At 41.2% G+C, this 21,181-nt stretch overlaps 1 protein-coding gene and 1 long non-coding RNA gene across 4 annotated transcripts in view; one reads left to right on the forward strand and one right to left on the reverse strand.

The window, feature by feature from the left end:
- Positions 1-21,181, reverse strand: part of LOC131143218 (uncharacterized) — a 36,222-nt gene that overhangs the window by 2,094 nt on the left and 12,947 nt on the right. For 2 of the 3 annotated variants that reach the window (XR_009133275.1, XR_009133281.1), the window contains 2 exons: positions 9,491-9,558; positions 6,333-6,411 (listed from right to left, as the gene is read on the reverse strand). This is a non-coding gene — a long non-coding RNA (uncharacterized LOC131143218). Of the gene's footprint in view, positions 1-1,978; positions 2,359-6,332; positions 6,412-9,490; positions 9,559-21,181 lie in introns of those variants that run through there. The other variant, XR_009133287.1, reaches the window with a different exon arrangement.
- Positions 1,326-6,476, forward strand: LOC131143202 (homeobox protein unc-4 homolog). The gene is made up of 3 exons (XM_058091736.1): positions 1,326-1,778; positions 2,204-2,379; positions 4,275-6,476. The coding sequence occupies exons 1-3, from the start codon at positions 1,481-1,483 to the stop codon at positions 5,349-5,351; spliced, it is 1,551 nt and encodes a 516-aa protein (XP_057947719.1). The 5' UTR covers positions 1,326-1,480; the 3' UTR covers positions 5,352-6,476.

The raw sequence follows: 21,181 nt of genomic DNA on the forward strand, positions 1-21,181 counted from the left end.
ATTACTCCATGGAATTGAAAAACAGGGTTTTCGTATTTGTATTGTATTTGTATCCGATTCATAACTACCTTACAGATGGTCAGATCACCTCCATATTTTTTATACTAGGTTAGGTCACCATGTGTATGCATTGACTCAGATGCGCACCCTCGTGGCTATATAGTATGCATATGAAGGTTCTGCTTGAGAAGCCTATAGCGCCATACTCGTGTGAGTCTTGCATTTTGCCCACTTTGTGCCTGCTGACCACCCCCCCCCCCCTCCCCAGTTGTGCAGGGGTGTGAGGGCCTGTTTATCCCGGTCAAAGCTGCTTGCAACTTTTAATTTTAAATTGATTTTTCTTTTGCAATTTGTAGGGGGGCACAAGAACTCGTGAGATTAAAACCATGACATGATTTCACATTTAGAAATCCCATCGTCACAAGGCCTCGGACAATAATCAATTAATTAATTAATTACACAATAACTGATATTGGTGGCCCCAAATATATTGCCAAGTGCATGCATGTCTGTTTTCCTCACCTTTTGCCTCCAAACAGGCAAGAGGAGAGTTCACTCTGTGCATCGGTGTCAGTACCTTGGAGCACCCCTTTTGCCACTCAGACAGCCTCTTTGTGTTGGTGGGTGGAGGCGGGGCTGGTGCATATGCACAAAGTGGAAGGTAGAAATAAAATTAGTAAATTACAATCCATTATCATATGTCTTTAAATATTTTTTCATTTGTTAAAATTAATGTTAAAATCTCGTCTCGTTCTCATATCTCGTCTCGTGACATGCCATAGCGATTTGTGCAATCACATGCTACAGAGAGCTGCTTCCAATAGTAATACAAAATTGGACTTTTGTGCTGAATAAAGCAGCCAAAATAGTAGTAACTGCTCTCAGTATGAGGCATTGCAGTTATTGTCCAGTGCAAATCACAAAACTACATGATAATAAAATAAAATACACACGACTTGCATTGGATTCTGCTGTATTTTGGAGGTAAAAGCTGTTGTGGATCATCTAACATGGCAGTAACGTGTACTTTTGGAGTGTTTTGCCATTGAGTGTCCAGCTGCATTTTTGGGCATGTTGATGAATAAATGAATGAATGGGTGATACCAGATGTAATTGCTGATCGACCCAGCTGAGGGGTAAAAGTAAAGAAAAAACCCTAACAACGCTCGCACCCCTCGAATCCTCCAAGCCTTGTGATGTCACACGGCCATTAAGGTTTCTTATTGGTCCCGCGAGCAGATGGGGGAGTCCTAATGAGCTGGCTCGAAGAGGCGGGGGAAGCGATCTTGACATCTCCGGCTGAACCACAACACGTCGCTGCCGGCTTTCCACACGCTCATCCGTGGCCGCGGGAGACAACACATCAGCTCCCGACCTTCTTTTCCGATCATTCCCTGCTTTGCTGACTGCATGTTCAGCCACACACTGCCCCCTCCTGCGCATCCTCACTTCGGCCCCGCCGCATGCAGCCCGGGCGAGCATGGACAGTCGCGTCCTCGAGCATCATCCTCACGCCCACTTCGGTGGCTCCTTAGGCGGGCTGGTGGGTTTTCCGTACCCGCTCGGTCCTCACCACCACCACCAGCAGCATCAGCATCACCAGCAACATCACCACCACCACTCCCAGCAGCACGTCTACGAGCTCGCCAGCGCGCACCAGCTTCAATCTGCGGCCGCGGTCCCCTTCTCTATAGACGGATTACTTAACGGCTCCTGCTCGGCCTCGGTGGTCAGTTCCAGCGGGCTCTTGTCGCCCGACGGACCGTACAAACTCTCCGGTAAGGACTCCATCTTCACCCACCGTGGATGTATAATTGTATATTTAAAAAAGGTACCTCTTTTATTCGTAATTTTATCATGATAAGCTTTAAGTGCAATAATCGATGACAACTGATTAGAAACAATATGTATGTTGTATGTACAGTATTTTAATATTACAATATTTGCTTGATTTTACAGAAATTAATCATGTGCTCCTTCCTTTGTATGCTTTAATAAAAGGTGCCAAACTGCTATTGGTTGCCTAATAACACAGCAGCAAATCCCATCCAACTGATTCTGGAACGAAAAGTTAGAAGCTTTTGTAAAAAAAATATCTAATTAAGCTGCAGCATAGAAGAGTAATTTATCAACTAATTGGCGAAGCTGTCAGTCAATTATAGATTTCCTTGACATCAATGATGATGTAACAATTCTTCAACAGATCCCGGGGACCCAGACAAAGAAAGTCCTGGTTGTAAACGGAGAAGAACCAGGACCAATTTCACAGGCTGGCAGCTGGAGGAGCTGGAGAAGGCCTTCAACGAGAGCCACTACCCTGATGTGTTCATGCGGGAGGCACTGGCCCTCAGGCTCGACCTGGTGGAGTCCAGGGTTCAGGTAATTAGCCATTTTTTTTACATTATTTTTTTTTTAATTCAGTGCGGCACAACACCACCAAAAGATGCCAGGAAATGTTCCAAGGGTGTTTGTTTAGGAGGTGGCCAGTGAAGGCCATCCCTTTACATACTGGGGAGGGGGTGGGGGCGTGCTATTTGTCAATTACCAAAGCTTCAATAAAGAAGGGTCGCCTGTGAATTATGCATGGACACAACCTATTGATTTAGGGGTTAATAAAAACTAGGCTATTTGCTGAGCCTACTGGATGGAAAATAATATTTTTCCATCTTTATAAGTAGATACAATTATTTTATAAAATAAGTATAGCGACTTACAAATGCACACAAATTGTGAGTAGTTTTTATTTTTAATAAACACACTAATAATTATTATATTTATAATTAAAATATATGATGATTACTGTAATTAGTTCATTTTGAAACGTTGATCATCTAGTATGTTAATAAATATACTACCACTAATAATAATAATTACAATACATTTACTGGTTATTGTAGCAATAGGAATACATACCAACAGTATTAATGCATGATTATCTTATTAACTAATAAATTAATGACCAAATTATAAATTATTACTAATATATATTGCATTTCAGGAAATAAGAAGCATATTTGGTTTGTTGTATCTGCACAAACGAAAGTGTTCTTTTGCATTTTCTAGCTAACATGCACAACCCGCGGTGGCTTTTATGTATTTTGCGGATTTTTGCACCTAAACCTGAGATTATTCAGTCCTCAAGCCGCTTAACACGCTCCTTTATCGCAGGTTTGCGACATCAACAATCCACATTGTCGCACCGTGTCAGCGCCTCGTCCTCATTATGCGCCTCTCACTCGTCCAACCTTATCAGCGGCCAACACGCGGCCCTGAGCGAGCCCAGCAGCCGGCCAGGGAGAATCTCCCAGGCGGGCGTGAGAGGGACGTGAGCCCCTTAGAGCGGAGGGCTTGTAGGATTGGCTGGGGGTGGTAGTGGTGAGACGCTGCCAATTAGTTAGGGTGCAATTAGATCTAATTGATGGAGTTAGCAATTAAGCAAAGTCATTGGTGATTAAAGCGAAACGAGTACTTAAATCTCCTAACCTGCTGCAAGTATACAACCATGCACACAGACATTGTATGGTCAAACAAGTTAAAAGCAACATGTTGAAAGGTACCATTCACTTTATGATGGAGAGGTTTTGACCTTGTTAAATAATTGGCCAAGTTATTATTATTTTTTTTTTTGCCAAAACAAACAGTTAAAAACGCCTACATCCTCAGTTTAACAGATTGTGTCATTCAACTGTTGTATATGGCCTAGTCAACTGTGACTTAGGCATGTGACTCAGTTTTTTTTTTGTATTTTCCCACCAAAAAACTTCCAAAGCATTGGCAATTACTTTAACAATGTGGTGATTTATATAATAATTTATAATAATAATCTGCTCAAAAGAAGCTGTGTATTTTATGGGCATATTATTATAAATGTTTGAATTTGAGATGTTGTTTATGGAGATTTTAATGACAGATAATTGGCGAGTTATATTATACAAAATAGATAAATGGATGGATGTGTTGAAGGTAATCTCATATAATCTATTTTGTGATGTAATTCATGTTTGTTCCTCCTAGTTTTCCTTTATCTTAAAATATTTAGTTTTCTTTGTGTGTTTAAATGTTAATACATTTTTCATTTACCCTTTCTCAGCCTCTTTTTTTGCCCATTGACACTTGAATTAAACTAATTGAAGACTTAGTTTATGGTTTACAGTTGTTGTCTTGACTTTAATTGTTGCAAATTAATTTTAATTTAAAATTTTTAATTAGTTAGTGAAGTCATTTGTAGCATGCGTTTTGTTTTGCTGACAAGTAAATCCGTCTTGTGTGCACAGGTTTGGTTCCAGAACCGACGTGCTAAGTGGAGAAAGAAGGAGAACACAAAGAAAGGGCCTGGTCGGCCTGCGCACAACTCCCATCCGACCACATGCAGCGGTGAGCCCATGGACCCTGAGGAGATTGCGCGGCGGGAACAAGAACGTGCAGAGAAGAAGAAACGCAAACAGGAGCGGAAGCTGCTCAAGTCACAAAACAAACTTCTGCAAGGTGACAGCTTCCACACACCCGGCGGTTCAGAAAGCGACAGCGGTGTGTCGCAATTCACCGACAGCGAGCAGCAGCCTTCTTCAGGCCTGAACGGGAATATTCACATGGAACTTCCCCTGACAACGAGAGGCTCCGAAGTACGACACCAAACCGAATCCAGCTGTGACCAAACACGACACTTCAACCACCAAAACCAAAGAAGAGAAGCAGAGCAGGTTTCTCCGGAAAGCACGCACAGCTCTGGTAGTCCTGCAGGATCGAGGTCGTCGGCCCTGCAGAAGCGCAACCCTTTCAGCGTGGAGAGCCTTCTCTCGGACGCCACGCCTCGACGGAAACCACAGCTGGACTTCTCTCTGCCCACTCAGAGGACACTGGTGGGTAAAGGCCACTTTTTGCTTTACCCCATTACCCATCAGCCTCTTGGCTTTCTTGTGCCACAAACGGCCTTGAAGGCAGCGCCATGTCAGGAGGGCAACAGGCTCCACCTCGGACAAAGCCTTGAACAGACTCCCACTGACCTTTCTTGCAGTCTCACTAAGCCTACAACCACGGATCATAAAACACCCAACCACCACGGTCCTGATAGCAATAGAGGCGACTCAGAGGAACATGCTGGCGACTGTGGTGTGCTTCCCGACTCTCTGACGTCCTTGCAGTGTGGCAATTCCGACGAGATGCAAGCAGAGGCCAAGCTGACTACCGACTGCCAAGCTGAGGAGCAGAGCGTGAAAGAGGAACAGAGTGCGAAAGAGGAGCGGAGCGCAAAAGAAGAGCCAGCATCTCCAGACCTCTCAGAGTGTCTCAGCATAAACACAGACTGTAGAAATGCACCCGAAACAGATGGCGAGGATGTGGATATGGACTAACGCATGCTTGCTCAGACACTGTCAGAAATAAGGGGCGCAGTTGGAGTCAATTTTGCTCCTACAAGGTACCGTCTAACCTAATGTACCTCATAGAGCTGATTGGTAGACTCAATGGTACCTCATCCAGGGCCGCTAAAGGTACAGGAATGTTCCTGAGCTGTCAAAGGCGTAATGGATAAAAAAAAACCTTTAAGGTTTGTACTCCTTAAAGGTACATTTTGTTCTGAGAGTGGACTGTTCAAACATTCCCAAAGCTCTGCATACAGTAGATGCTTGCAAACATATCAGGAATACACGCGTTTCCACCAAGTGGTACAGTTCAGTTCGCTTAGGTACAGTTGGGAACGATAAACCCTGATTTGGTGCACTAAACAAACAACATACAGGCATCATAGAAGTGCAACAAGAGGCTCTACTACACAGAAATCAGAGCTGTAACAGATGACTTACTATTCATACAGAACCCAGTGGAGGCGAGGTCACAGTTGTGTGTGACTCAGTCAGTTTAACATTGATATGACAATAATCTTTCACAAGAACTCAGCAAAGGTGGATTACCGACGCAGTTGCGTGCAACAAAATTTCCTTTCATACAGAACACAGTGAAGACAGACTATTGCTGCAACTGTGTATGAGCCAGTTTCACACAGCTGTCCTACCATTTTTGGCATTTACAGCCTTTACACGGTGTAGTCCCAGCTCTGTCACAGCTTTGATACGATCTGCAGAACAAGCTGTGTAAAAGGGGCTAAAGTCATTCATTCATTGCCTGACACCCAATTAATGAACTGCAATGTGCCCAGCTCCACCCTCTCGGACATTTGGCAACCCAAAAGAAAAGTCACTATATCACTATTTCAGCATTCTGCAGAACTTTCAGCAAAGGTGGTAAAAAAAAAAAAAATGCACCATCCATTGAGAACTGAACTGCACATCTTGGCGGAAAAGGGGCTATAATTCCCGCCTACTTTTTTAAATCACCTGTCCAAAATCCTGAGGTTAACCCTCCTCATCACCCTCATCATCAGATGCAGGTTTTCTCCTTTTGGTCGAGCAAAACCTGTAAAAGAAAACATCTTTACTTGCAACGGAAATCCTCAGATATTGTACAAAGGAGAAAATGATATTTATATGTAAACGTTTTGATAAATAAAAGCTATTGTTTAAAAAGTGAGTGCTGTCTTTGCAGGTATGGAGCAAGAAGAGAAGGGAAGAAGGGGGGGGGTGGGCGGCGACTTAGAACAGACAAATCCTCCATCTTTGCCGTTCGTAGCTCACCACCGTCTGGCTGTTTGTATTTATTGCTTTAACAAATTTATTCATTTGAAAAAGGCCGGCCCGGAATGAGGTTAGTGGCCACCGGCTATAGGACCCTGCACCTCCTGCAGAGTTTTGATATGAAAGTAATTATTTTCCCACTGGCTGCTGCAGGGTCTCCAGGCAGCCCCCCTCCCACCTCCCCCACCCGCCCCTTCTCAGCCCAAAGGGTTATTAGACATTAGTGATTTCTAGTGATATGGAATCACATAAACTTCCTACAATAATAGAATTAGCATGAAAGGCATGGGTGTCAAATTGAAATGGGGGAATAATAGCCAGCTGCACGGTGCTTGTGCACGCGCTTCGCCGCCTGCATGCGTGTGTGCGCATAGACTATTGAGCGTATGAAGGGTGGGGGGTTTGGGTGGGACAAGGGGGTGGGTGATTCGTGGGGCGGAATTTTCATGAGCTGGCGGCTTGTCAGGCGGCCCTTGTAGCAGGCTATATTAAGATAGATGTTCGATGATATCCCTCATTGTTCTGTCGCTTATATTGATGTCGCTGCCTTATCGCCCTATTGATCATGTGTCGCACATAATAGGACAGGCGTACGGCCTGCTTGCCTGCCTGCCTTTTTGCACCCCCCCCCCTCCCCTTCACAAAAGGTACCGGGGCCCCTCGTCATTTGTTTTTATTGTGGGGGGGCCCCTCTGGGAGTGAGCCAGATAAAGATTCAGGCAAGGAAAAAATGGAAAGATGGGGAGTGAGGACTCATATTAATCATTTTTTTGGGTAGGGGGCTCAAACTAAGAAAGATGTTTAGGGATCAGATTTTTTTTCTTTGGCCCCAGTTATAATAAAACACTAAAATCATAGCTCCTGAATGTAACAAGGTGTGAAAAAATATAAATATATTAAATAAATAAAATTATAATGCCAAAAAAAGAGATATTCCAGGCTCTGGCCTACACACGCCATAATAACTTACATAATAAATATTAGTACTTAATGAATTTGGTAAAAACGTAGAATCAAATATGTCACTTACAAATCTCAATAAAAATAGGCACTTATGGTCAACAGTGGCGTTTAAAGCTGACTTAGAGTGAATGAAAGTGGATCTATTGTTTATTTATGATGATATAAGGGGGAAAAGTGATCTAAATACCAATTCTGTAGGTTAAAAATACATCTGCACAAGAAGCTCTCTGCTTGTGCTTTAACTAGCACGTAAACTGAAGCTAATCTAATCACCGCTAGCTTACAAGACTTGTGACAAACAGACATTTGATGGACATTTGTAATAATTATACACTACATGGCTTACATGGTGTTTTAAACCCGTTTGTGTTCAAACGAATTACACCAGATGCTCAGTTGGAGCTAGTAGCAAAGAGGCAGCTACATGACAAAACTCAATGCATTCTGGGACTTGTAGTGTGAACAATGATTTATGGTGGCTATCTAATTTTGATATACACATCTTTTTGCCTCAAAATTCATTGTATATCGTCTTTTGAGATTCACATTCCTCTTAAATGCATTACTGTCGCTGCTATATGTCCTATTTTGTATGTTAGAGGTGCTTAAGCATCCTTGAAAATGATCTAAAAATGCTCATGGATACCAGAGGGATTGCTTAGAAAAGAGCATGTTAAGATTAGGTGCTTATAAACGCCACCCAGTTCTCTGGAAAGTGAAATCCCAATTATTAAAACCATTAATTCTGGTCGGCGTGTGCACAGAGGAGCCGCGTTGACAGGCCGCCTAAATATCCCTGATCCCTCCCGGTCACCGCGCCTTTATTTGCAAATAAATTGACGCAGGATCCGAGGGACGGAGGCTTTACTCTGCAGAGCCAAGCTAAAATGAATTTCCGCGCCCGAGTCCCTTTAATAATATTTACATAATTTTTGCCCAGTGAGTGTGCTGTTTGCGCTGCAGGAAGCAGGCGGCTTATAGGAAAATAATTAGACAACAGGATGAGGAGAGAGCAAGAGGAGGAGGAGGCTGCGTTAAGACCCGAGCTAAACACTAAATTCCCAGACAGCCAAAATCAATGAAAGTAATAACCCTATTATTTAATTCATAAGGACATTATTTTCCCATAAGGCCTCAGGAAACGTCCCCTTTGACCGAAACAATCACATTAAATCGTTAATTCTTTTTTTTTTTTTTAGAAGGAAAAATGCTTTACAGTCTTTAATCGGTTAGATTAAGAGGCCGATTAATTACAAAATATTTGAGCTTGCCTTATAGCAAAGACCTATATAGCGTGTATGACTAAAATATCTTCCTTCAATTAAGCACATGTAATTAAAACACACATATCTTATTTGCCACGTTTTTGAATATGATTTACAACAAAAAAGCAACATATTGATTGCTCAGTTTTGACCAATACCCCATTTAACAATATACCATATTTTCCGGACTATAAGTCGCACTTTTTTTCATAGGTTGGCTGTTCCTGTGACTTATACTCCAGAGCGACTTATAAATGAAAAAAATGTTTGTTACATAAACATTTTTTGTGTAGCTGAATAAGCATTGTGTTAGCATATCTTACACCTATTCAACCTGTTCTCTATTCTTTTGTTGTTAGAACTTGCCTTCCAAGAGGATGTAATGTCGGTTTTAATAGTTTGAAAGTAGTTTGTAAAATAAATAACCCGCAAAAACTGCGATTTATACTCCATTCCAACTTATGTATGTTTTTTTCTATCTAATTATGCATTTTTGGCCTTGTGCGACTTATACTCCAGAGCGACTTATAGTCCAGAAAATACAGTACATTGGTTAGTATCAGTTATTTGCGCCAAAAGATCCAACGCAAATCAAATAATTCAAAAATCGAAGCAAAAATCCAACACCCTTACCTTCTTTGTCTAATTGCTGACACTGCAACTTTCTTTGGCTCCATGGTAGGTTATTTAGCAGTCACACACTATAAAAAATACACAGAGACTGAGTCAGTAATGCGTGAGATGCTTTGTCTGGGCACTCAATTCCATGGAATGATACTGTACAGGGCAAACGGACTAGATTGTTATGCGCAATGTTGTCGATCATCAAGATGGTGTTCAAAAACACACACTATGTTGTACTATGGTGTAGAATTGCAAAGTGCTTCAAACAGCTGTAAAGGTGGAATTTTATTGTATTTCTTGTATATTATTGAATATTTTTTGTATCTAATGAATTGGCTGGTAAGTGCGTAATGACTTATAGAAAACAAGAAAATGACGGTAATAGTGGGTAATGTGGTGGGCTTTAATAGCATATACTTTGGGTTGTTTCATCTTTCCAATGCTTTAATTTACATCGTCCATCATTGCTTGCTACTGGGGGACAAAGTATATGACAGACACCGACCTCTAACCTTTAGCATCCACTCTGTTGGTTCAATTTTCGGGGAAAGTTAAAGACTGAACGGGACATAGGAAGTGAGTGAGAGAGCGGGACAACACAAACATCCCTCATGCATCACATTTTATGAATTCAATTTCATCCTGGGAGAAATTTTCAATTTGAACGCACGGTCATTACAGCGTTGAAGGTGGGCGGGTGGGGATGGAGCTCGAGGGGGGGTGTAGTGTGTATGGGCGTAAATTGTTTTTGCTCTATTATGCATTCGGACGCCATCATTTTTCTTTCTAATTACCGAGGTGTCAGCGCGGTCTGTCACCCGGGCGCTGATTTTCAATTTAACTGATCATCATACATTCATTTTCCCATTTGATAAATCTGCTATCTAGACGCGCTTCGCCATGCCCGGAATATTAAGCGGCGCCCGGGCGGTGGTAATAGGGGGATGTGTATGCGGCAATGAGCACAGATCAGCCAGCTAATTTAGCACTTTCCTCCATGCAGTCCCCCCATCCGTACCCATCCAAATCTCAAGAGGAGGTGAGAGAAAAAGCAGGAAAGGGAGAGAGTCCAGCAACTACCAAGAAACAGAATGTCGTTTGCACCTCCCATCTTAGCGGATAGACCAGTAATGCAGTTGTTGTTTTGCTTATTTAATAAAGACACATTTGCACTTTAAGTATCACGGCTCTGTATCAAGACTCTACACTGGTAGAAGACTCAATTATGGCACCAGGATTGAGCTTGGTTACACTTCTGTTATATCTAGGACTCACAACAGCTATACATCTGTTCAAGGTCACAATAGAAAACACAATAGAAACCACTTTCAAACAAACCTAGTAGGAAATCTGACACAATGGGTCCTGTGTTTACTTTTACATGTGGCTTCTACAGAGACGTGTTATCCAAGAGGAGACTGAGGCAGCAAGAAAAGTGACAGCTGGAGCAAAAAATTCTACAAAGTAAAATATGTAACAAATTAACTTTTTTTTTCAAGAAAATTAATCGCTATTCCACAGCACGGTACCATTTTTGGGCCGCTACAGCAAAGTGGAGATTGTGGAGGCTAAGTTGGGGTGATATGTTTGCCACTGGAAAAATAGAACAACAAGAAACTAGAAAAAACACCACCCATTGAATGCTAAATATTATATTTGAAATATTAGAATAATTAGCCACTGTACTAGTGCACAGTACATACCACTGCCCACTGCAGCAAAGTAAGCTAATGTTAACGTGCATGTTTATTTTTGCCATTTGCCATTGCATGTTACAATGATTATAGCGATGTCATCCATGTAGAAATAGTACTTTGTTTCATTAATGGAAAAGCATCCTTGGTGAGTACAGCAGGTACTTGTATTTGTCATTTAATGTTTGTTCATGTATTTCTACTGCACAGTACCGCTTTAGACAAACACACAACAAAAGAGGAAAATAAGGGCCTACTGTGTTTGCTTGTGTATCCTCAAATGCTCAGTGAATGCTTGACCAATCATCTACCAACAGTGGCAGCCCATCACCCTACAACGCCCTGCTTTCTGGCCTTCCTAAGAGAATTTCATCTCTAATTATTAAAAAACTCAGCTGAAAATGTCCTGACAAAGACCTGAAGGTTGGCACTGAAGGTTACATTGGTTTTAGAATGGCTGCTTTGGCTACCAGAATAAAATTTAAACCTCCTTTTCCTGGTTTGTGAATGTCTTGATGATCTTAGACCTTCATATCATTCAGATCAGACCCTCTGGACTCTGAGCTCCTCTGGCATTGGTCTCTAAGTATCCCAAAAGCCAGGATGCTAAAATGGAGGCATATTTTCGAGTCCTGCTTGGCCCAAACATACAAATCACCGACTAACCCCAGAGCCACGGTGGACAAGTGGTTAGCATGTCGGCTACACAGTCAGGAGATCGGTATAAAAAATGAATGGATGCATGAATAATGTATCAGGTATTTGTATTGTTACTTTCCCTATTATCTCATTCTATTTGTATTTTAATATTATTGAGTTTAACTTTTATCTTCATTTTTACTAATATTCTTACTATTTTACTTAGTATGCAAGGGTTATATTGGATATGGCTGTGAAGGGGGTGCTGTCCGAGGTACTGGCCCATTAGGTGGTGTGTCTGCTTACCGTTGTGTATCCTGTGTCACTGCCCTGGCGGCTGTGGTCTGGTAATGGCTTAGCCATACATTAATTTGTGTATAAGCGTGTATGCATGTGTGTCAGTGTATGACACGGGGGGCGGGGGCACTGTCCAGCCATTGTTATTAACACCGTAAAGCACCTTGTGTTGCATTTTAAATGTATAAAAAGGGCTTTATGAATAAAGTTTAATTGATTGATCACAAGTATATAAGTTTCCTAATGGAAAAACATCAGCAGCAAGTAACGAAAATGTTTTTAACCACAAAAAATGCTACATATGAATATTAATATCTGAAGGTTTTCAAGCAACCTCCCATTTCCCAGTGAATATTTTTTTTCTACAAATACAGGCGCAACATAACATAATGCACTTACTCGACCATTTATACCACACACTTAATAATTTGATCAAAGAAAGCTAATTTAAAACAAAAGCAATGTCTAAGTGTCCTACTTTAAAAGCAAACCTCCAGTGTTAATACATTGCCTTATCTTAAACCGTGTTTAAATGTCACTACAAAAGGAAGGCCCAGTGTGTGTGCATGTGTGAGTGTGCGGAGTTGTAAAATGTTTATTGTCACAAAGCAGCTTTGGGTTTGTCGTTGTCTTTGTTTCATTAGCCCACTGGTTGTAATAAATGCCAACGAGCCAACGGGATGGATTTTAATTAAGTTGGTGAAAGATGAGTGGAGTGGCATGGGGGAAGTGTGGAGTCGGGAGGGGCGGTGGTCTAGATGGGTGATGGTGGGGGACAGCTTTTCAATAAATCGGTTGGCTCTGGGGTTAGTCGGTGATTTCCTCTGCAAAGTGTTTGGGCCGAGCAGGACTCAGTAATTTGCTTGATAAATCAGCAGCGTCGGGGGCATGGAGCCGGCCGCTCGACCGCTTGGTTCCAGCGTGTAATTTATGTCTTTCCCGGGGGTCGTACACAAGCCAGTGACAGTACACGATGAATTAGCCAGGAGGAGGCGGCGTGCTCCTAATGAGCAGGTATTATTTCGTGCGCACGCCTCTCTTAAAAAAAGTGTGAAGAATGAGGCTGGCAGACCACCCTCCCCACCAGCCCCCCTCCCTCGATGCGGTCCGCTGTGCCATCCCCAAGGTGGCCCATCGATTCAGCATCAGAGACTTCAACACACAAACACACATCAATGCATGTGGGACCAGGTGTTCCACAGAGGTCCAGCACAACCTGATTGGGGTTAACAGAACCAAAGAGGTGTCAGACACATACACCCCCTCCCCCACTAAGGCATCAAACACACAGTAACAGCAGCACAACAAACAAAGTGTGACAAGATAGTCAGTTAGCAGCCACGAGAATCTGATAAAAATGTCAAATAAAACATATAGTAGCGATATGACTTAGATTGAACAATATTTTTAAGAAGCTTTGAAGATCAGCTACAAACTGGCAACCAGTCTATGTTATACCTCGCCTCTTACCCAAATTCAGCTGGAATAGGCTCCAGCGCACATGTGACCCTACTGAGGACAAGGGATATAGAAAATGGATGGATGCACGGTGAGGGAGTGGTTAGCCACACAGCTAGGAGACCGGAGTTCGATTCCACCCTCAGCTATCTCTGTGTGGAGTCTGCATGTTCTCCCCATGCATGTTTTCTCCGAGTACTCCGGTTTCCTCCCACATTCCAAAAACATGCTAGGTTAATTGGCGACTCCAAACTGTCCATAGGTATGAATGTGAGTGCGAATGGTTGTTTGTCGATATGTGCCCTGTGATTGGCTGGCGACCAGTCCAGTGTGTACCGGACCTCTTGCCTGAAGACAGCTGGGATAGGCTCCAGCACCCCCGCTTCAGGCATTTCAGGCATCATGCCTTTCAAAATCATGAGGGTTCTTGCTGTGCCATCCAAGAATTACAAGATAAATAAAACCCCCAACAACTTTCAATTAGTCAACTGTGAACAAAATCTAACAAATCAGATTAGACAATGAAAATCTTGGTTCAAGACATCACTAATTGGTGGAAAGAAATCTAACGCTGACCTATGCAATCTCAGGCGTGTTGGATTGTGTTTCATTCAAAATTATAAGAATTCTGGCAGTTCCATTGTACAGTACGTACAATAAAATAATGGTGAGGTTTGAAGATTTGAACAATGCGACCGGTAAAACAACACTGATAAAAACAAGCTGATTTGACTTGTGAACCCAACAACTTTTATTATTTTAGCTTGGCAATTTAACTATGAGATGCATTGAAGAGTTCTCGCTTTGACATCTAACAATAATCATTGAGAGTTTCAGTCGATTATGCACCAACGTAGAATAACATCAATAAAGCCCTCACAAGTGTTGCTGTGAGGGGGTGTGGGGACATCAAGTGTCTCTTGTGGTCTAGTGGCTACTGCGGGCTGCTGTCTCACCTGCACTCCACAACAATGGCTGGGCTAATTTCACGTGAAAGCCATCATGGAGCTAATTGGCAAAGGCGATGAGTGGCCTTTAAAAAGTCCTGATTGTCAACAGAACAACAACAATTAAATGCAGACTGCACACTTAACAACAGATTGTAAAAAAATATAATTACAGTATGATTATTACCAATATTAGTAGGCTTAATTATATTATTGATATAACTTGTTGTGCTAGTGCGTAAAGATGCTCACATAATGCAGTAATTATCTTAAAAATCAGTAACAGTGCGCTCAATTGGAAGCGTTAACAACCCCTCGGTTACTCTTGGCACAAGAATGAAAAGGAGGAAATCATACAAAATGTTAAGCACCATAATTGGAATGTTTTCCGGCAACAAAAATGTCAATGAGTGGATATGCTCTACTGAAAATGTTTTATTTTAACTAGGGCTGTCAAAGTCCCCGCATTAATAACAAGTTCATGGAAATTCACTTTTAACGCTGTATAAAATTTCTTAAACATAACTAACATGCACAGGTCTTTAACCCTCGGCCCACATCGTAATTTGAGGAAATGTGTTGGTGTGGCACTTGATGCTTTCCCCATAAGCGGGAACAAATATTGAGCAAAAATGGACAAATAAAAGGAAAACCAAAGTTATCTGTATCTAATGTTTCTGAGAGGTGAGTTGTCAGGTCTCAAATACCAGAGACAAGAGACAAGGTGCAAGAGCATTGTAAGTGTTTTTTATTGTCATTTATACAGTGCTTGAAGTGTGAGCTCCATTTTGGGTTGTGAGGTGCTAGTTACCGACGGGCATAGCTTAGGACAGCTATTTGGAGCAAGAGGGTGTGTGTCAATGTGACAAAGGCAGAAGTGAGTGAGCATACACACAGCACTAAATGAAATGGCAGTAAAGGTTTGCAAGGGAATTTATTAGCGCTATTATTATTATTTATTAGCGTTTGTGCTTGAACTGCTGTGTTTATCAAAGATGACAGGCTAAAACACTCTGTTGAAGAGGCCAGAACAAGAAAAGTGTGATAAATAGAGTGTTTGTAAATGTCTCTGTAAAAGAGTGTTTGGAAGTGAAATATAAGCTAGAGCTTGACTGCACTGCAGTCTATGGGTGCAGTCCTAGTTCATAAACTACTGACTGTTTTTGTTGTCAATATTTATTTTTCTAACATCCTGTTTTCACTTTGTTGTTGGGTGTTTTTGCAGACCTTTATTTGCAATGTTTGTCACATTATTTGCTTGTAGAGAATATTTGAGTGATGAACAGTTTACTTTACCAATGTCTGGTTGTTGTGTTTGTTTTTATACATTTTGTGTTGAGCTGTTTAAAAAAACAGTTTTCAGTTTTACATTGTTAGGTGTCTTAAAAACTTTAAAATGATCCTGCAAAGGTACAGGTATAGATAAAAACAGTGATTAACAATCTGCGAGTAATTTCAATTAATTTCAAGTTAACTATAGATCACAGTGATTAAATATTTTAATTAATCAACAGCCCCGATTTTAACACAAAAATGCTACAGTTTGCTAGCGTTTTATAGAGAATAGAGCATATTTTCCATAAGAATAGTTGCGAGCCAAAATCAAATTTCCAAATTGAATTTGGAATAAAAAAATAAAAATCCTCCAAACACAATAATCTGCTTGCAGTAAAATGTAAAATGTATTTATTTGGCACGCAAGCAAATAAAAATTTTCTGTACATTTTTTTACATTTTTATTAAAGGTAAGACACTTGACTGACATACGTAACTATGCTCATCCTGTTAGCATTAGAAAACATTAAATTAGCCATCACAAATACAATTGCTGACACCATTTACTGAATTATGTGAATGTTACAATCTATCCACTGTTTTAGCTAAAATACTCGATGTGTCATTTTATTTTTGTTGCGATACGTCTATAGTATTATTTCTGCCAATCAATTGAGTATTGGTTTCAAGTCCTTCACAGTATTGTTTTTAATGTTGACCCAACTACTGAAAAAAAGGGGAAAACTATTCAAATTGACTTTTAGCACATGGAAAAGTCTGCGCATTGCCATAAAAATGCTCAAACAGCCATATAATTAATGGCAAGTAAAACGATTTGGCACATTTTCACATGCCAAATGGTAGCCAACAGTGATTATAAACGCACCAGTAGCCCAAACTTTTCCTTACTTGTGCGCACTAATCTCTGCACTGTCCTGCTCTTCCTATTCTCTTCATATTTACTCAACAAATCTGTGCACCCTCCAACCAGAAAATGTAACTTTGTGTGTTGAGAATTAATGGGAAAGGCCCCGACTGTTAAATCGTAAAATTTGAATTAGGAGAAGATGGCGTGTAAAGCACGGCAAAGGTTTTTATTAAAACCAGGGCGAATAATTGAATTGTTCTGCTGCTCTGATTTGTTTAAATAAAAGTATTTGGGTGTCAAACAACACCAGGATTCCTAGAAATTCTATTAAAGACACAGGTATCTTTTGTTGTATTTGTGCATCGGCAGGGCACCTTTTTTTCTACATTATTTCTGCTCCTTATCTGAACCATGGTTCTGTTGATGCTTATCTATGATCGAGCCCCTCGGTGAGAATCTTTCAGCTGCTGTGACATGCAATGAAAGGCTGTCAGTCCTCCTTTTACCAAACAGGATTGAAATCAGGAGAGGAAATGTGTGGGGGGAAAAAAAAAGGTAGATGGTGATATAAAAGTTAATCAAATTTGTGATTGGAAACACTATAAACTTTCATGTAGAGACAGGAAGCAGGAACACATCAAGGAGAAGAGCTGTCCTAATTTATTAGGGTATTTATTAAAAATATATTATACGAGTTTGATTCCACCCACGGCCATCTCTGTGTGGAGTTTGCATGTTCTCCTCGGTACACGCATGCTAGGTTAATTAGCGACTCCAAATTGTCCTTAGGTATGAATGTGAGTGTGAATGGTTGTTTGTCTATATGTGCCCTGTGATTGGCTGGCCACCAGTCCAGGGTGTACCCCGCCTCTCGCTCAAAGACAGCTGGCATAGGCTCCAGCACCCCGCGACCCTCGTGAGGATAAGCAGTAAAAAAAATGGATGGACGGATGGATGAATACTATACTATTTTACAACCATTTTAATTATGACTCAAGAGGTCCCATAGTAGTGCATTGGAAGTGTGTTGGCCAAAATTTAGCCATGAAGCCGGCATTTAGTAAGCCCTACTGGGAACACATCATTTTGTGTTTGTAGCTTTAATATTGTGCTGTTGTGCATTGTTTGCATGTACAAAGGAACTCCAAAAACCAGTGGAAAACCAAAACATGCGAATAGTAAATGTAATTCTAATGAATCCATAAATAATAATTATAGCTGTATACACAGAAAACTGCAATATATATATATTATATATATGACAAATGAACAATTTAACATCACACACTTGTTAGTGAACGTGGTGATGAGTGGAGGGTGACGGGGAGGGGACAGAAGAGCCACAAGGATGCTGTTTCACTCTAGTTGGTTACAAACAGTAGACGGTTAGAGCTGTATGTTTTCTCACGTGGACTTCATTGGAAACTTCAGTAGCAGGTAAAATCATCACTGACCCAGCTCGCTATGTGTCTTACTGTAACCGTCCCCCCTGCAATCTCTGTTAAAGGTTCCTACATTTACATAAATCTATCCATACTAATGTGAATGGTTGTTTGTCTATATGTGCCCTGCGATTGACTGGCGTCCACTATGAAGATAAGTGGCACAGAAGATGGATGGATGGATGGATGGACATTGTTGGTCATACAATAAACTGACTATAAGGACACATAAACATATGTTAAACGTGGTGTCGCACCATTACAGTAGTGGTCTTGGGGACTGGGGGGGTACTTAGTGTTTTAGTCAACTAAATATCACACATTGACCGGAGGTGTCCTTGCTTTTTTTACTGGTGTAATTATCACTTCAGGAAAAGTGTTTCATTAAGAAAAGCTCCACTTTCAGACACTTTAGTCACAGTGGACTGGACACACACACACGCACGCATGCACACACACACACACGCGCACACAGGTCAGTATTTAATTCATCCCCCCCTCATCCTTGTCTGCTTTTCTTGGCAGACTTCACACCTCTACTGATCTAGATCTAGTTTGATGTTCGATAATTGAACTTTTCCGTCATTATCTCGCTTTCCTTTTCGCTACCCTCTCCTCTCCCTCAAAAAAAAAAAAAACACACACACACTCTCCTCAACCGCCAGACAGACAACCGGCCATCCAACCTCCCCCTCTCCTCTTGCTAGCTTCGGGAGGCCTGCAGGTTAATGAGTCATGAAGTGTGAAAACTTCCTGAGACTCAAGCAGAACTAAATGCAGTTTCCAGATGTGACTTCGCCGAATGGTGGATGTTCGCTGGAAGGAGGTAAAGGTGGGGCAGAACCACTGAGGGGGAAGTGGGTTGAAAGAGAAGTAGTCATAGGGGTAGTGACATAAAGGCAGACGACAAAAGTCCCATAAATGTAATGTTCGTATTCATTAATTCATTCATTTTCTACTGCTTATCCTCACGAGGGTCGCGGGGGTGCTGGAGCCTATCCCAGCTGTCTTTGGGCGAGAGGCGGGGTACACCCTGGACTGGTTGCCAGCCAATCACAGGGCACATATAGACAAACAACCATTCACACTCACATTCATACCTAAGGACAATTTGGAGTCGCCAATTAACCTAGCATGTTTTTGGAATGTGGGAGGAAACCAAAGTTCTTGCAGAAAACCCACGCATGCACAGGAAGAACATGCAAACTCCACACAGAGATGGCCAAGGGTGGAATTGAACTCGAATCGCCAAGCTGTGTGGCCTGCACACTAAACACTCATAACAAGTATGATGGTGTTTATTTTCCTTATTTTGTTATTTCTCTCTCTCAATGTATAACTCAAGTCCTCACCACACAGTGAAAAGTGGAAAAAGCATAATAGGTCCCCTTTAAACTCCTTATAGTCAGTGGTAGAATACCATCAAAATCAACAGGGTTCTTGCTAACAGACAAACACAGATGGCTGTGTATTGTGATCAAAACTGTAGTGCACTGCAAAATTTGTACCAAGTCAAAAATACTGTATGGGTACTCAATACAGTATTTAAAAATGTCAACTAGCAGCATGGAGCATGTTGCTTCCATAATGGCAACGATTTGGACAATCATTACTAAAGTGGGAGGAATTCAAGCAGCTCCAAATGAAACCAATCAAAACATGGTTGACCCTCACGCCAATGGTCAACAATAGAGCAACACTGTGAAAGTGAATCATCCAAGTCATCAGCACAAATTGTCAATAAACAGCATTAAGGACGACACTCTGCGTGTTTGCACTCGCGGATGAATGTTCACGTTTGAGCGTGAGGCTCTCCTCTCTCGCTTGCTGGTGAGTTGTTATGAGAAACGAAGTTGAAAACAGGACGGGATCAATAGCGTTTAGCTAGCAGTCGTACTGGTGTGGATGCATTTAACGCGTCAAACTGAGGAAAAACAACCAATTGCCTCCAAACGAACACTTTATTGACCACACAAACAAACACACAGATACACACGCACACACACTGCAGGCGTATTGACTGGTTTAAGGCAATTAGAGGAGAGCTCTTTCTAGGAGAAACACTGCAGCACGGCACTTGGTCGTCTAGAAAGTGTCACAAACATCACTTTGCTTTTAATACACACACACACAATGTGGAACCTTGGTTAGCGTCACCATCAAAAATTTGTACATATTTATTAATGTCATAACACACCATACAAAGATACAGTATAGAACAGTGGTCTCAAACTCAATTTACCTGGGGGCCACTGGAGCTAGGGTCTGGGCAAGGCTGGGCCGCATCAGGTCCCCCCCCCCCCCCAAAAAAAAAAAACACATTTATTAAAAACAGAAAAATATACAAACTTTTTCAGTGCTTTGGTTCCGATTTTCTACAATAAAAGCTCTGATAAAACATTCCACTGTTCTCAAATATCTTCATTTTTTCTGCACAAAATAAGATGAAAAATAAATAAACAAATCAAGAATAAAGAAAATCAATCAATCAGTAACAAATAAATATAATAATAATAAAACGGCAAATAATAAAAACTTAAGAAACCACACATAGTTGGTGGGTAGACAAATTATTTTTTTCAGATTAAAATTAACAAAGCATTATTAGAGCCTTGTAGACATGACAAAACACGACTATAGTCACATTTATACTTTTTTTATTTACAACATATTGCGCAACTGCAGGGTCTTGAGACACATGCTAACTCGCAAACTAGAGAGCTTGCGACCTAAATGGTAGCCTTCAAGTTATTTCCTTTAAACTTAAATAGCCAAAAACCTACCACTTCCACACGGATAGGGAGGATAACTATTAAGAGTTATTTAACCTTTAACATGAACATTAATCAAACGTAATTATTTTTTCTGGGTACATGGTACCATACAGCATCCATATCAAACTTGCGCAAGCTTTCATATCAAGGCGGGGGCCTCAAACTAGTGTGTGGCCGCGTGTTTGAGACCCCTGGTATAGAATGTATTTCCACTGTGAAAAAACATACAATAACAGCATCCTTGACAATAATAACTTTTTCTATGTGCGTGGTGGTTCTCAGTCTTTCCTCTCATAACTTGTGTCA

Source organism: Doryrhamphus excisus, chromosome 1 (genome assembly GCF_030265055.1).
Source record: "Doryrhamphus excisus isolate RoL2022-K1 chromosome 1, RoL_Dexc_1.0, whole genome shotgun sequence".
Classification (NCBI taxonomy): domain Eukaryota; kingdom Metazoa; phylum Chordata; class Actinopteri; order Syngnathiformes; family Syngnathidae; genus Doryrhamphus; species Doryrhamphus excisus.

Coding starts and splice junctions, on each gene's coding strand:
- LOC131143202 (XM_058091736.1), top strand. CDS start 1,481: ATGGACAGTCGCGTCCTCGAGCATCATCCTCACGCCCACTTCGGTGGC. Junction 1,779..2,203: donor CGGACCGTACAAACTCTCCG/GTAAGGACTCCA, acceptor ATTCTTCAACAG/ATCCCGGGGACCCAGACAAA. Junction 2,380..4,274: donor TGGTGGAGTCCAGGGTTCAG/GTAATTAGCCAT, acceptor TTGTGTGCACAG/GTTTGGTTCCAGAACCGACG.